This window comes from Vidua chalybeata, chromosome 3, assembly GCF_026979565.1.
Source record: "Vidua chalybeata isolate OUT-0048 chromosome 3, bVidCha1 merged haplotype, whole genome shotgun sequence".
NCBI lineage: Eukaryota > Metazoa > Chordata > Aves > Passeriformes > Viduidae > Vidua > Vidua chalybeata.
In genome coordinates this window covers 12,645,126-12,659,459 of record NC_071532.1, presented here as the reverse complement: position 1 = coordinate 12,659,459, position 14,334 = coordinate 12,645,126, and the positions used below count along the sequence as shown (strand labels likewise).

The 14,334-nt window shown below is 37.8% G+C and overlaps 1 protein-coding gene across 5 annotated transcripts in view; it reads left to right on the top strand.

Annotated features, from left to right (window-relative positions):
* LTBP1 (latent transforming growth factor beta binding protein 1) overlaps positions 1-14,334 on the top strand; it is a 184,395-nt gene that overhangs the window by 37,475 nt on the left and 132,586 nt on the right. For all 5 annotated transcript variants that reach the window (XM_053938697.1, XM_053938699.1, XM_053938701.1 and 2 more), the window contains one exon: positions 9,599-9,774. In XM_053938697.1, coding sequence (XP_053794672.1) covers positions 9,599-9,774 — 176 coding nt within the window. The remainder of the gene's footprint in view (positions 1-9,598; positions 9,775-14,334) is intronic.

Here is a 14,334-nt window from a genome sequence, read left to right as displayed (position 1 = left end):
TTCTTTATTGCTTAATTTGTGGTATGAAAAAATAGATCATATGAGTTGTTTATCTAGTTCAGCTAAGAAAGTAATTATACATTTAAAAACTTAGATGTTAAAAGTATTCTTGCCTAATGCAAATATTATTTCTATGTCCAAAACTCTTCACCACTAATCTTTTCAACCTCTGGAGTACAGCACAACGTGTACTTCTGTTCTTGTTGTGCATCATTTCCAGACTTCCCAGATGTGGTAGGAAGCTTGCCATTGTTTCATCACTTGAATTTAGGTGACTGCTGTGGAGGACTTGGGTAAACTTTGGGGTTTGGGGTTTTTCTGACCCTCCATCTTTAGGATTGCTAAATTTTGTGGTGTAACTTAGGAAGAGCAGCCCCTATGGTGTTTCAGGGAGTGTATCCTGTAGGCAGTACAGTCTGTCAGAGCTTCTTACTGCTGATTTCATATACCAGAAAAAGCTTCTGCTGATGAATACACATACTGAAGATGGAGTCTGGATTTAATCTTGAAATTTTCAAGGCTTGCTCATCATAAATTATGCTTCTTGTCAAGTAAATTTAGAAAGCCTTCAGTAAATGTGGTTAAGATTCTTAATGTGCAGTGAACATTTTCCCACTCAAACATGAAGACATCATTTGTTCTCCTATGAGCACTTCTTGTGTATAGTACTTGGGCAAAGTCAGTATTGTATACATCTGCTAGTAGTTGCTTATGTAAGAAATCAGTATATATTACAGAGGGATAAAGTGCTCTGACTTGCACACCTGGCACTTCTTTAGCAGGAGGAAAGTAATGTCTGTTTACATTTTTTATGATGTTAGGAAACTGATATCCTTAAGCATAAGGATTTCTGACTTTTTTCCTGTGATCTCAATCAAATTTGAGGTTTTCTCATCAACCATTACACTGACGCTCTTGAAAGCAATAATGATCAATTATGTCTTGTCATAGTTCTGATTATGCATTATATGGAAAAAGTATTTTTTTAGTCTAGAACTTACTGCCGTTAATTTTTAATTAGGGTTATTTTGTGTCTTTCTCTCATATATTCCCTAAAGAATTTTCTCTAGAATCAGAGTTGGGCTTTTCCCTGCCTGTGCACTTTCTGGACACTTTTAGCTTTGCGAATATCAATGCCTTTAAAAGCTTTCCTTGTTATTTTGCCTCAGCTCTTTGCACCTCAGTAATGCTTTGAGTTTTATCTTTTGATCCAATTTTGTACGCCGGAAACTTTGACTGGGCTGATATGAGACTCTCTTGGTTGTTTGGCTGCAGTCATCATAGACATCACTTATGTGTGTGACGTGTGCTGGTTGCTTCCGATGCACATTGTCCTGTTCATCAGTGCTCAATTTCCTCTGCAGGCCAGGTACTCGGAGTCTTCGTCTCTTCTTGTCTAGCCACCATTCATTATCTCAGGGGTGCATATATTTGCCTACTTGTACATAGGTCTAATTCATAAAAAGGTTATAAACCAGTGATGTATTCCTTTATATCTGACTCCTTCTGAGAGACTTGGTTTATACCAGCAAGATCATACTTCTAAAATATTCTCTAGGCATAACAAGAAGTAGTGAGAAAACATTTTTGCTAATCCATCTGCATCTTTGTAAAAACTTGATGGGATAGTTGCTTGCTCTCTGCATTTATGTTTTTTGTAATCATGAATTAATCTGTCAGAATATCAAAGATAGGCCAAGGTTTTCAGTTCTTTACTAGCATTTTTACTTTTATTTAGGTATTATATTCCTAAATGACAGATTTCTGCTTAATTCAGACAAGGATGTAAGTGTATTCCCAGAGAGCACTTATCTTGTGTGAATATAATTGCTAGTCTGGAAGACAAAATAATAATTGAGGTTTTTTGGAACTAGTGTAACAAAATTGTATATAGTTTTAAGTTATTTATTAACCTGACCTGAGGTATTATCAAGCCATGTATATGTTAATAAACTTCAAAAGGATATATTATAATTAATATATATTCAAGAAAATGAATCTGTTATGTTCCATACATTTGCCCATTTTAAGCTTACAGCATTCTTTAATAATCTAAGATTTCTTAGTAGTCTCTTGTAATATAAATATTCAAATTTCAAATAAATTACATCAACCTACTGGATTCTTTGTCTCCTTTGTCTCTTGTTTAACATGCTCAAGAATTTGAGTAGATTAGTGATGCATAATTTTGCTCCACTGCAGCTGTGCTCACTTGCCTTTATCATATAATATCCATTGTGGGAGTTTGTTTCTATTTTTAGTTGTCATTTCAACATGCTTTTCTAATACCAAAGTCTGTCTCATGAGTTGACAGATTAGAAGTTATCACTAGTTAATATGTCTTGATCCAAGTAATTTTTTTTGACACAGTGTCAGTGTAACATGCCACTAGTACTGTGGAAACAAAAGCAATTTTTCTGTAGAAAATATAATGTAAACAGGAAAGGGGAAAACATACTTGAATTTACTGAAGGCAGTATATTGAACTGACAGAGTGCTGTGGTTAAGTAAGTCTGCTGCTAACAAGCAAATTTCGTCTTGACTCAGTGCTGCAACATAGTGGGTGCTTGAAGGGCAATTTCTTACTGCAGGTGTTGGTGATATTAGCAGCCACTCTTCTAAAAGCTGAGTTTGATAGTGACAAAATATCTTACCTGACTGTAGGATTATCAATGTAGCATCCTGGAAAACTACAACAAAAAAACCGCAAAATTAAGAGTTAACCAATAAAAGCAGAGTAACAAGAAGAAGTCAGCATGTAGCTTTTCTGTTGTGGAGTTTTTTTTATTTTTTTGCCTCCTTGAATTTTACTGATAAGAGGTGTCTGGAAAGTTGAAGATATATGTGTGGCTGGAAATCTATATAGAATAATCCAGATGTCAAATTAATTTGTCTGGATTTGTGAAGAGCTTCATTGGTTAAGTCTTAGTGAAAGTATGCATGAGGTCACAAGTAATTTGTGACTCCTAGTTGTTCATTTGGTGAGCAGTGAAAAGGGAAGTTTGTGAATTGCTGTTACTGTGGGACTTAGCTGGTTTGTGTTCATCATTCTCTCAGATTGTTTCTTTAATGGTGGTTTAGGATACTTAAGACTTAATACTATAAGAAGACTTTTTTAAAAATTGGCATCACTTGTATCTTGATGGCACTTTGGGAGTAGTATCTTGATGGCACTTTGGGAGTAGTATCTTGATGGCACTTTGGGAGTATTCAATATTTAGACCTATTTCAATGAAAAGATGCAGTAGGCAAATGTTGCCTTTTTTTTTTTTTTACTGATAGAATTACCATTTATAGTTTTAAGTTTTTACAGAAAGAATATTCTTCAAATTTGATCTTTGAATGCTGTATTACATGAGGAGTACTTGCCTGCTGTTGCATAACTTGCAAGAACTGTAGCTTCCTTCAACTCGTGTGACTGAGCATCTCTACTGTTGCTCTGCATCTGAATATTTAACCAACAGATACATTTCTCTTGCCTTAAGAGCTCTTTCTGCTTTTTGAAATCTAGGAAATGAATAATTGCTTGTGATTCTGGAAAACTCAGCATATTTCTTTAGAGACCTGGGAGAATGTTTGTAATCTACACATTTCAGTTTGTGTTGTATGTGAAAAATGAAGCCATAGTTGGGCTCTTTTCAGAGAGTTTTGTTTCACAGAGCTTACACCAGGTTATACTGGCAAATGGGATCCAACCAATGAACAATTGAGTTGAGCCTGAAAATACAAGGCTAGCTTTATGAGCAAAGACTTGGGAGTTAGATAATCCCTGAAAGTGTCTTGGACAAGGCTTTTACTGCAGACATTACATATAAGAGGGGCAAAACTGGTACATGTGGATAAAAGTTAATGTTTCACATTTCTGTGTGAAGCTTTATAAACAACTTTGAATTCATTTTTACCCTTTTTATCTTGGTATAGATTAAATATCTTTATTAAAATTTGTTGTATTTGATTATCAATTTGATTATAATCGAAGAAGATATTTTTTTATATTGTAAATAATATTCTAACTCTTTAAGGTGGTAAAAAAAGTAGGAATTAATAACTTGATGGTATTATTTGAAAGCTATTTAGTCATATCCAAACTACTGTCTTTGCAAAATTTTGCCTGGGGAAAAAATGTATTGCAAAAATATAAATCAAGGCAGTTTTATAAAGAAGATATTGTAGGGTTGTTGTTGTAGGACAAGCAGGTCTCAGTGCTTGTTTTGCACTGTTTGCCCTGTATTTCAGGGACAGGACTTTTAAATATTCACTAAAAGTACATGTTTGCACATAAAATCAATTTTTTGCAGATCTTTTGCAATGCTGAAAATAAAGAAAAGCTGAGTGCTTCTCTCTTTCATGTTTGGTTACTGGTAGGACCTTATAAAATAGGCGATCCTTGACTGATGATGGATATGATACTGTAAAGGACTTTGGAGAAATCCCATCTGTCCATCATCAGCTGGGAAGTTAAACTTTTTCATGTATTAAAAAAAAAAAATGTATATATATATATATCAGAGAAGCGGTGGAAGGAGGAAACAGCTGGCAAAGGTCAGACTGAGCTAGCAACAGAATTTTAACAATTTATGGGGGGGGTAGGGGGCTAGTTCTATTTCCATGCCTTTTGAACTGACCTGCATATTTTCTTTACTATCTCATAGTTTTAGAAAAGACTAGTTTTCTTTTCCTTTTGATTTTTCATTGTGACTTTGGGAGGAGATAGTGAAGAAGGAATTAATTTATGATTAATTAAATTAATCATACGTTTGCATGAAGCAGTAGTGTTAACAATACATATTTTCTGAAATGTTGCTAGCTAGGAGCCAGGCATGGGAGCATCAGGCTTTCAGTAAATAAAATAAAGAAAGCAACCTGAGTGAGATTTGCCTTAGTTTAGTCTAGACAGTATTTTTCATGCCAGATGTTGTCCATCTTATTTCTGCTTGCCAGAATTATTCTTATACATCACATTCTTTCTTTGGTTTATCAAGCAAGAGAGCTTTCTTTTGCATGATAGTTAGCTGAAAATGTTTCTTCTTCCTTTGTAGTGCTCTTGTAACCTTACTAGTATTTATCATATTGTTTGTTTGTTGAAGGTGCAGTTAGACATTTGTTTATCTGCCTGGTGTACACTTCAGCAATGGAAAGTTTTTGTCAAGTTTATTAAGTTAATGTCAGTTATATACCAAGATAATCAAAGCTGAGCATAATTATTTAAGCAAAAGGGCCTAGACAAGTATTAACTTTGATTTTGTGTGATTATTGTAAGCAGATAACTTGGTGATTAAGATTAGGTGGTTTAGTCTGCATTGAAACAAAAATGTAACAACTTGCACATCATGAGGAAGTTTACAGCTTTCCTGTGTAGTACTGAGTAAGCCACTCTTAGAAAACAAAGCTGTCTTAGCAGTAATTTATTAACATTAATACTTAATGCAAACTAAGTTAAGGAAGAAAATTATAATACCTGAGAAGGAAGGAAGAGGCAACTTTTGTAAATTCTAGTGTAGTGGTTAAGCTTTCAGCCTCCAACATACAGCATTCATGTTTTTGGTGCGGCATGGTGTGTTGTTGGGTTTTTAAAATGATTTTTAAAACTTTTTTTATAATTTCAAGTGTTATGGTGGATTTTAGTAGGCTGACAATTGGGCTTCAGTGTGGCTGGGTATGTGGCAAGATAAAGGGTAAATAAAAGGACCTAATACGAACAAACAAGGAAGGCCTTGTTGAACATGTGAAGATTGGGGCAGCCTTGGCTACAGTGACCAGGACATTGTGGAGCTCAGTATCTTACGTGAAGGAAGAGGGGCAGCAATTAAGATTGCAACCCTGGACTTCCAGAGAGTTAACTTTAGTCTATTCAGTGGCAAGTATCTTTAGCCTTTAACTTTAGCCTATTCAGTGATAAATATCATTGGAATGTGCCTTCAGAGAAGAAGGATCCAAGACAGTTGGATCCTTCCAACAACTGGTCAATATTCAAGGATTTTTTGGGGGGCTCAAAAATGGTGCATCCTGATGAGCAAGAAATTGAGCAAAGTGGGCAAGAGACCTGCATAGATGAACATGGAACTCCTGTCAATACCCAAGCACAAATGAGAGATACACAGGAGAAGGAAGCAGGGACAGAACACTGGAAACATAAATAGAGGTGTTAGAGTATGCAGAAATGCAACAAGGAAGGCTGAGGCCCATCTGGAATTAAAAGCCTGGCCAGGTATATCAAGTACAGGAAGAAAATACATCAATAACAAATAGGAAATTAAGGAAAATGTGGGCCGTTTTTAAATGAAGTGGGGACTCTGGTAACAGAGAATACAAAGAAGGCAGAATTATTGAATGCCTTCTGTCCATCGCATTCACTGACAAGACCAGCCCTTACGAATCTCTGACCTGGCACACCAGGGAAAAGACATGGTGGAAAGAAGACTTCTGCTTCATCAAGGAGGCTTGGGTTAGAGATCACCTAGGCAAAATTAATATCCACAAGTCCATGGGCCACGATGGGATGCATCCATGAGGGCTGAGAGAGGTGGCAGACATCATAGCTAGCCACTCAAGGTCATGGCAGACAGAAGTGGTGCTTGAGGACTAGAGGAAAGCAAATGTCACCCCAGCCTTCAAAAAGGGCAAGAAGGAGTACCCAGGCAACTACTGCCTCACCTCAATCTCTGGAAATGTAATGGAGTGCCTTGTTCTGGAGGCCATCTTTAAATGTGTGGAAGATCAGAAAGTGACCAGGAGTAGTCAGCATGGATTCACTAAAGGTAAATCATGCTCAACCAACCCAATTGTCTTCTACAGTGACAAAACTACCTGGATGGATGAGGGGAGAGGAATGAATATTTTCTACCTGGACTTCACCAAGCCCTTCAACTCTGTCTCTCACAACATCCTCATAGGCAAACTTGGGAGGTGCAGACTGGAGAAGTGGACATTGAGGTGGTTTGAGAACTGGCTGAATGGCAGAAGACTTGACCAGGTCCCATACTGTTCATTCATTCATCAGTGAGTTGGATGAAGGGGTAGATGCCTCCTCAGCAAGTTCACTGATGACACAAAATTGGGAAGATATCTCTGGCTGATACCTCCGAGTGCTGTGCAGACGGATCCTGACAGGCTGGAGGATGCGCATTTCTTCTCTGTCTGAAGTTCAAAGGTAGATGAAAGGTCCTGTACCAGCACAGGCTGGGGGCTGACCTGCTGGAAAGCAGCTCTGTGGAGAAGGACCTGGGGGTCCTGGTGAGCAACCAGCCATCCATGAGCCAGCAGTGTGTCCTTGTGGCCAAGAAGGCCAATGGAATCCTGGGGTGCATTAGGAAGGGCATTGTCAGCAGGTCAAGGGAGGTGATCCTGCCCCTCTGCCCAGCCCTGCTGAGGCACATCTGGAGTGCTGAGTCCAGTCCTGGGCTCCTCAGGACAAGAGAGATGTGGAGCTCTGGGAGAGGGTTTGAGCAGAGGGCAGCAAAGGTATTTAGGGGACTGCTGATCAGAGATGATTAGGAAGACCTTGTGCAGAAGTTGACCCCACCAATGGCCACTTCCAACTTTAGCCATTCTGGGATTCTATAATGCTTTACAACTGATTATAACCTTGACAGAAAACGCTCAGCCACTTAAATGGCAGCATCTGTATCTAGTATTTTGATCTCTGCTGTCAAGTCCTGCTTCTACATTCAGTATAGACGCTCTTCTGTGTGCAAAACCAGAAATGGATGTCCTTACGCGTAGGCATCAAATGGGGTCCATTAGGAAAAAAAGAGGTTGTGCAGGAGTGATTGCAGTGATTCTTCAAAGAAATGAAATTCATATATAAGCAGTACTGAAGGCAATGACTTCAGCTTTATCTCAGGCTGAGGGTTTCCTCATCATACTTCTTATCAGACTGTTTTGAATTCCAAGCCTGACCTCCAAGAGCAGTGAAGGCTCTCTTTTGATCTTCTGGTAGGAGCCCTAAAGACAACATAGAAAATACAGTATTTTGTCTTAGTCTGGCAAAAAGACTTCTACTGAATGTAATGAGACTGTGTAAGTACTGTATTAGAAATATTGACTTGGAGACAGCCTGAGCAGTTATGTTTCTGCTCTACATAGGAAGCTTAGAATGTCACTATTAATGAATGCTCTTGTTAATTTGGATCAGTTCGAGAAAAAGAGCATCTGTGTAGGACAAAACCCCATTGTTTGTTCTAACCACAAATCCATTGGCTACAGCAGTTACTAAGCATCTTGAATAACATAACCAAGGAATTAGGCATTGCTTTGGAGATAGGGGCTCGCTTAGACTCCACATGTCAGAAAACAGTGCAGTAGTCATCTAAGTTCTTAGCTGAAACTCTGCAGTCTCAACTCTGTGGGGAAGTGCTGTCCAGCTGTCCTTTTTAATATAGGGTTCATGACTTATTCTCAGAGAACAGTTATTTACCCTGCAGAACTGTGGCTCTGACAGATGGTTGTTTCAAATCCCATAACTTTTTTCCCCATTTTTCCATTTTTGAAGACCAAGCTAGATAAATACCCTCAGCTGAGAATGAAGTAAAGGAGGCTTACAGCATCTCCAAGGAGTGCCTGATCTGCACTAGCTATGGCTCTTTGAAGGAGTGTTATTACTTGCTAGGTGGTGGGATTCTTCAGCCTTGGGGCCCCAAAGCAGCTTGCAGTTTCATTGCATGTGGCTAAGAGCTGGCCAATCTGCTGCTTATAAATTAATTGCTAGAAGAGTGAAGGCCAGTTTGTTAGTGAAGAAATTATTCCTACTGCTGATGGTTGCTAAATAACCATGGGCTTTTTGATAGGGAGAGGAGGGAATTGTTATGGAAAATTGGTAAGGCCTTGTGCAGTGAAAAACTGAGGTCATAGGGAGGAATCTAACCATATGAGTCAGGATTAGCAGTGAGAGAATCCTGAGCTTGGAGGGAATCTTCTTGTTTAGCAGAAAAGGAAAATGGCTTTGTTGTTAAGGGAGGCCATGTGGTTATGGGACATTTGTCAGAGATGTTCAATAGTGCAGGCAAAGACAAAGTGGATGGGCAAAGTAATGTGACTCTGGGACACAAACCTTGTGATTAGGTGGGAAACAGTCTGAAAAAGGGGAAGAGGAGCAGTGCTTTGCTCTTTTGCTAAAGGGATATGGTGAAGAGGGAAATGATTTCTGGGAACAGAAGGGGAAAGGGTTTAGGTTCTACTTAATACACCTTGTATGGAATGAGAGTTGTAAGAAAAGGATTAAGGTTGGAATGTATCACTGCTTCTCTGACTTGACTGGAAAGCTCTGTGTGTTAATAAATTTGAGCTGCAATTCATTTTGATCATGGCTTTTCCCTGTTCATCCCTGTTTTCTGAGCAGTCCATGATATATCCTTTGCCATGTCAAAAAGAAAGTTATATAGTCCTTGTAGTCTTTCTTAGGAGTTTGAGCTGACAAGACAATAAGGGTGCTAAATGCTTGGAAAAGTAGGTGCTTACTTGTAAGGTAGTAGGTTTCCCAAATTGCATTTAGAGAATTTGGAGTACAGTTGAACTTGTCTTCATTTTTTTACAAGTAGTTTCTAAGTCTAATTTATTAATTCTTACATTGTTCTGTCTTTTCTATCTCTTTCCAAAACAGGATGATACCCCTTTCATCTCAGACATTAATGATGAATCTTCATCATGGCCAAACACAGGAATATGTGATTAAGCCCAAATATTATCCAGTAAAAAAAGTGATTTCAGGAGAGCAGTCCACTGAGGGCTCGTTACCGCTGAGACTTGGCCAGGATCAACCTGCATCACCTTTGAGATGTGAGTACAAGTACAACAAGCATACTGCCTTCTCTCCCCACACAAAGCCCCCACTCCCTGTTTTTTTAAGATCTTGAAATTTTCTGCAGTAACACTTGAAGACAGAGAAAGGTTAAAACAACTATACATGAGAATTCTTAGCTAAACAAATGCTTCAATATTCGGCATTTTGTGGAGAAACAAAACAGATTTCCTGGATGAGAAAAAATTGAACCTGATTCACTGTGGAAAATGTATCATGTTATTTCTAGATAATAGTTTTTTCTTCAGAAAAGGGTGCTTTGTGAATGCTTTGCTAGAATAGGCACATCTATGAGTGTAGTCACTGTCAGTATGATGGATACCTTTTTGGAAAGCTGGAGTTCAGGACTGTGGTCTCATTGGTGACTAATTTTCTCTATAATTTATTACGTGTTTACGAACTTCTGCACAGTATGGAGCTGCCTGAGAGTTTCTGCTTCATATTTATAAAAAAAAAAAGATTGTGTAGGTGCCCAGCTTGTGGCCTTGGCTCATGCCCCATTGTGTGCAGAGCTTGAGGACAAGTTTTGGCTTAGAAGATTAAGAGCTTGATGAATTATGGGCTAGGTATTACAGATCGTCTGCTGGCTTGATTTGGAGAAAAGTTCCTGCAGCTGAATAATGGACTGGTTAACACTGAGACCTTGAGGACTTGCAGTCTCCTGACAGACTTCCTTTGCTGTAGCACAAAGAATTATGTTCTGCTGAGGTTTTAGGGAAGAGCCTTTCCTTCTAAATCTTTAACTAGAATTCCTTTGTGTATATTTGCATTTCTGCATTGCACATCTTTATGGTCTGTCCATTTACACTTAAATATAACTCCTTGCTTCCTTTTCTTCAAGGATAAGTTTCTTGATGGTAAATGAGACTATTGGCTCTAATGGGAAGAACAGTGGGCAGCTGGAGGTCTTTCAATTAACATTTTCAGAGTGGTGAAGTATACTTCTTGCAAAGCACTATCTCCCTTTCTTAGAAGTTTCAGAATTTTTTTTTTAGTCACACTGTCAAGGTCAAACAGTAGTCTCTTTTGTAAATATGATAATACTGCTTTTTTTCCAGTCAGTAGTTCTTTTCCTTCCAATAAAATATTAATGGCCACCAGGATTGGATTGTGACCTTCTCTATGCATTTTACTTCAAAGCATTAACACTGTGCCAGAGACTGGCAATTGTGAAAAATGTACCCCATAGAATAAACTTTTTTTTCTCTAGCTGTAGCTGCAGTTGGTTTTGATTTTTGGACTTCTATAGATTGTTTCAATCCAGTGATATAAAATGGATGGTCTTGAATAATTCTATTTGCAACCTGGTAGTCCATAAAACAGTAGGAAGATTTTTTTTAGTAATTCAGGTACATCTACCTCAGACATTTCCCACTAGTCCCTTAATGGCACTGTTAAATAGTAACCACTAGTCATCTGAGCACATGAATCCTCTAAATATCAGTGCTTGTATCCCTGGATTTATAAATGCAGTGCTGAAAAAAAGTAGTTAAAGGAATTTTGTGTGGTTTCTGTTGATCTAAAATGTATATGATAGTAAACAAATTCTAAATGTAGTCTTTTTGGAACTCCTTTCAACAGAGCTATTGTGAGAACTGTTTATTACAGCAGGAAGAGGCTAGGAAGTTCTCAGTTTCACTCTATCCACTTCTGGTTGCTATATTTTCCAGCCTGAGAAGTCTGTGGGCTAATGTTTAGTGGCATTGTGTGTTTTGCCCATTGAGCTGAAAACAGTGAAATTTCTGCTTCTGAAATCAGTTGTCTGGTGTTGTCTGCATGCGGAGGACAATTTTGTTCACCCTCTCACCAGGCTACAGTTCCTCATAAGCATAATGATGATGTCACTACTTCCCTGTTTTAGAGGCATGTTGAGAAAATGTGTTAATTAGTGACTGAGGCAACCACAGAATGCACTGAAAGCAGAATAAAAACTCAAGAGTACTTTACCTACAACTGGAATTGTATTATGTGAAGTAAATAAGGCATGTGTTTGTATAAGGAAGTTATCCCAAGGAAGAAGGGAGGATAAGAAAGAATATGAGCTTAATCACTCTATTCAGGAAGACAATGTGAAAAGTATGTGAATTTTGCAATTGAAGTTACATGTTAAGTTGATAAAATTAAGTACTATGGGCAACTACTTTCTTCTAGGTAGATTGGATTGTTTTGATCTTCACCAAAATTCTTTATAAAATTCATTAAAGAGAGCATATCTCTACTTTAGGTAGTAAATGAAAACATGTCTTGAATTTAAGTAGTAAAAGTTACATAAGTTTTAGTGAATTTGAGCTTGCAGCACCCTACTGTGTCTTAGCTGTAAGTGTTGTGGCTGGACGATTGGACAAGTTGGACAAATATGCCTGTATGGCTTTTGGACTCTTAGGATCTGCTCATGGTTCTGTGGACAACTCTTAAATTCTTGTGTAAGGATGAAGCTGAAACAATATGAAAGTCATGTAACTCCTCTAACTGTGGATACATTGTATTGCATCATATTTTACATAAGTTTATACACATGAGATAAGCTTAATGTGGAAGAAAATGTCCCAGCACTTAAGAGTTGTGATGTGCAGAATACCCTGTTCCAAATTTGGCATAACAAGAGCTTTCCTATATTGGCAGCATGATACACTGGTAACTTAGTGAATCTCCTCGGTAAGTTTATATGTAATTACATATGCTGGCTTCACTGATGACTTCAAAGGTTGATTTGAGCAAATCCCAGGTGTCACTTTGAAATTCCAATTTAAACTATTTTTGAGGAATTGCCCCATTCTGACTTCATTAAATGACACTTACTTCATAATAATAGTATTTCCCTGCCAGGAAGTATGGATAAACAGCTGCAAAAGGCATAAATATTTTACTGCTTTAAAAAGTGCAGACAGAGATACAATATGTGTTGCATATAAATGCATCTGTATGATTTGACATTCTACCCAAGTTCAGACTTCGGAGGAAAAACTCCCTCTGATCTTCACTGGGTCAGATATACTCTTTCCACCATTCTTGGTATTGCTTTGTGGAACTGCTCTTCATGAACAGCAAAATAATTCTCCCTGGCTTGTCTTAGCTAGATCACTACATTGTAATCCTTATAACTTGTGCCTATCAATGTATTTATGGATATTAAACAGTGGTAATATTCCCAACTAGAAGTTTTGGGAAATTTGGAGATAAGGGAGGATCTTGAGGCTACACTCTGAAAAAGGTACAGCCAGCAGAATGAGGCGAATGAAACTAGAATTAACTTAGAAGACTAACATTAAGAAATAACTGAACAATTACGACATAGTCTGTTTGGAGGGAATGCAGAGTCAAATTTGCTTCAGTCACTCATGGCAACTGACATTCATGTATTGTTCCTAAAATTGTACATAGTCGGTTGCAAGGGAATGGGGTAAGTGCATAAATGTTGGGGACTTTTTTGTTTCATTTTCTCAAATGCATGTGTGTTCAAAGCCTATCCTCTCATTCCAGAGGCAGAAGGGATTTTTAAGAGATAAGCTGAAAAGTTTAAGATAAAATTTTGTTCCTGTCAGCATCAGGGTCAAACAGCACTGGGGCTTTTGCAAAGAACAATTCTAGTGTGAAGCATTCTTTTCCTCTCTGCCATTTAAGAGCGTTATTCTTCCTGCTATTGAAGAGTATGGTGATTTGTAACAGCCAGTTAAAGTTTACTTTTGATTCCAGCAAGACTTGGAAACAACAGGCTATATTCTAGGTATAAATTGAATTATGTAGATTCACATTAATGCAGCTAACTCTAGCATACCAAGCAGCAAATTTACTTTGCTTTTTCCTCAAAAAATAGAGTGACAAATTCTGAAAAAATAACTAACAAATGAATACAGTTTGTGTAGCAATTATAAAAGACTATGGAGTTCTTTGAAAACCATGGAGACAGAATAGCTCTGTATCAGTGCAAGCTATTTCACTCAGTATACTGTTGCTCTAGGCATTCTAACAATACCCTTGCTAAGCTGTCTTTGTGATTGTTTTTGTGTCCATAAAGGGCTCACAACTGAGGAGGCCAGAAAATCAGTACCCCCCCAAAATGTACTATATTGTTCTTTTTGGACTCTGAAAAGATTTTATGGCCCTGTGCTCATTAGAAAATAAATGTCTGCCTGACAAGCAAAGGCTACTGGTGCTTTTATAGAAAATATTTTAAATGTTGCATTCACCCACAAATGAATTCCCATCTCCATGCTTTAAAATACAGAGATGGATAGGCAGCAGAATGAGGAAGAATGTTGGAAAAACATGGTGATCTGGCAATGAGAATTAAAATCAGTTCAAAGCATGTAATTGCTGGGGGGAAACACAGACTGAGATAAATGCATCTCAACTTCTGAGATGAAAGAGTATTGGCTCCAAACCAAAAATTTCTCAAGAAAAGAAGAGGTTTTCCAGAACATTCTGTAGGGGAAAGCCTTTATGATGTTTTAAAAATGTTAATTTAGGTGGATATAGAAACTTATTGAACCCACACAATTAAAAATTAAAAATCCCTTAGCCTGGCTAACTCCAGAGTT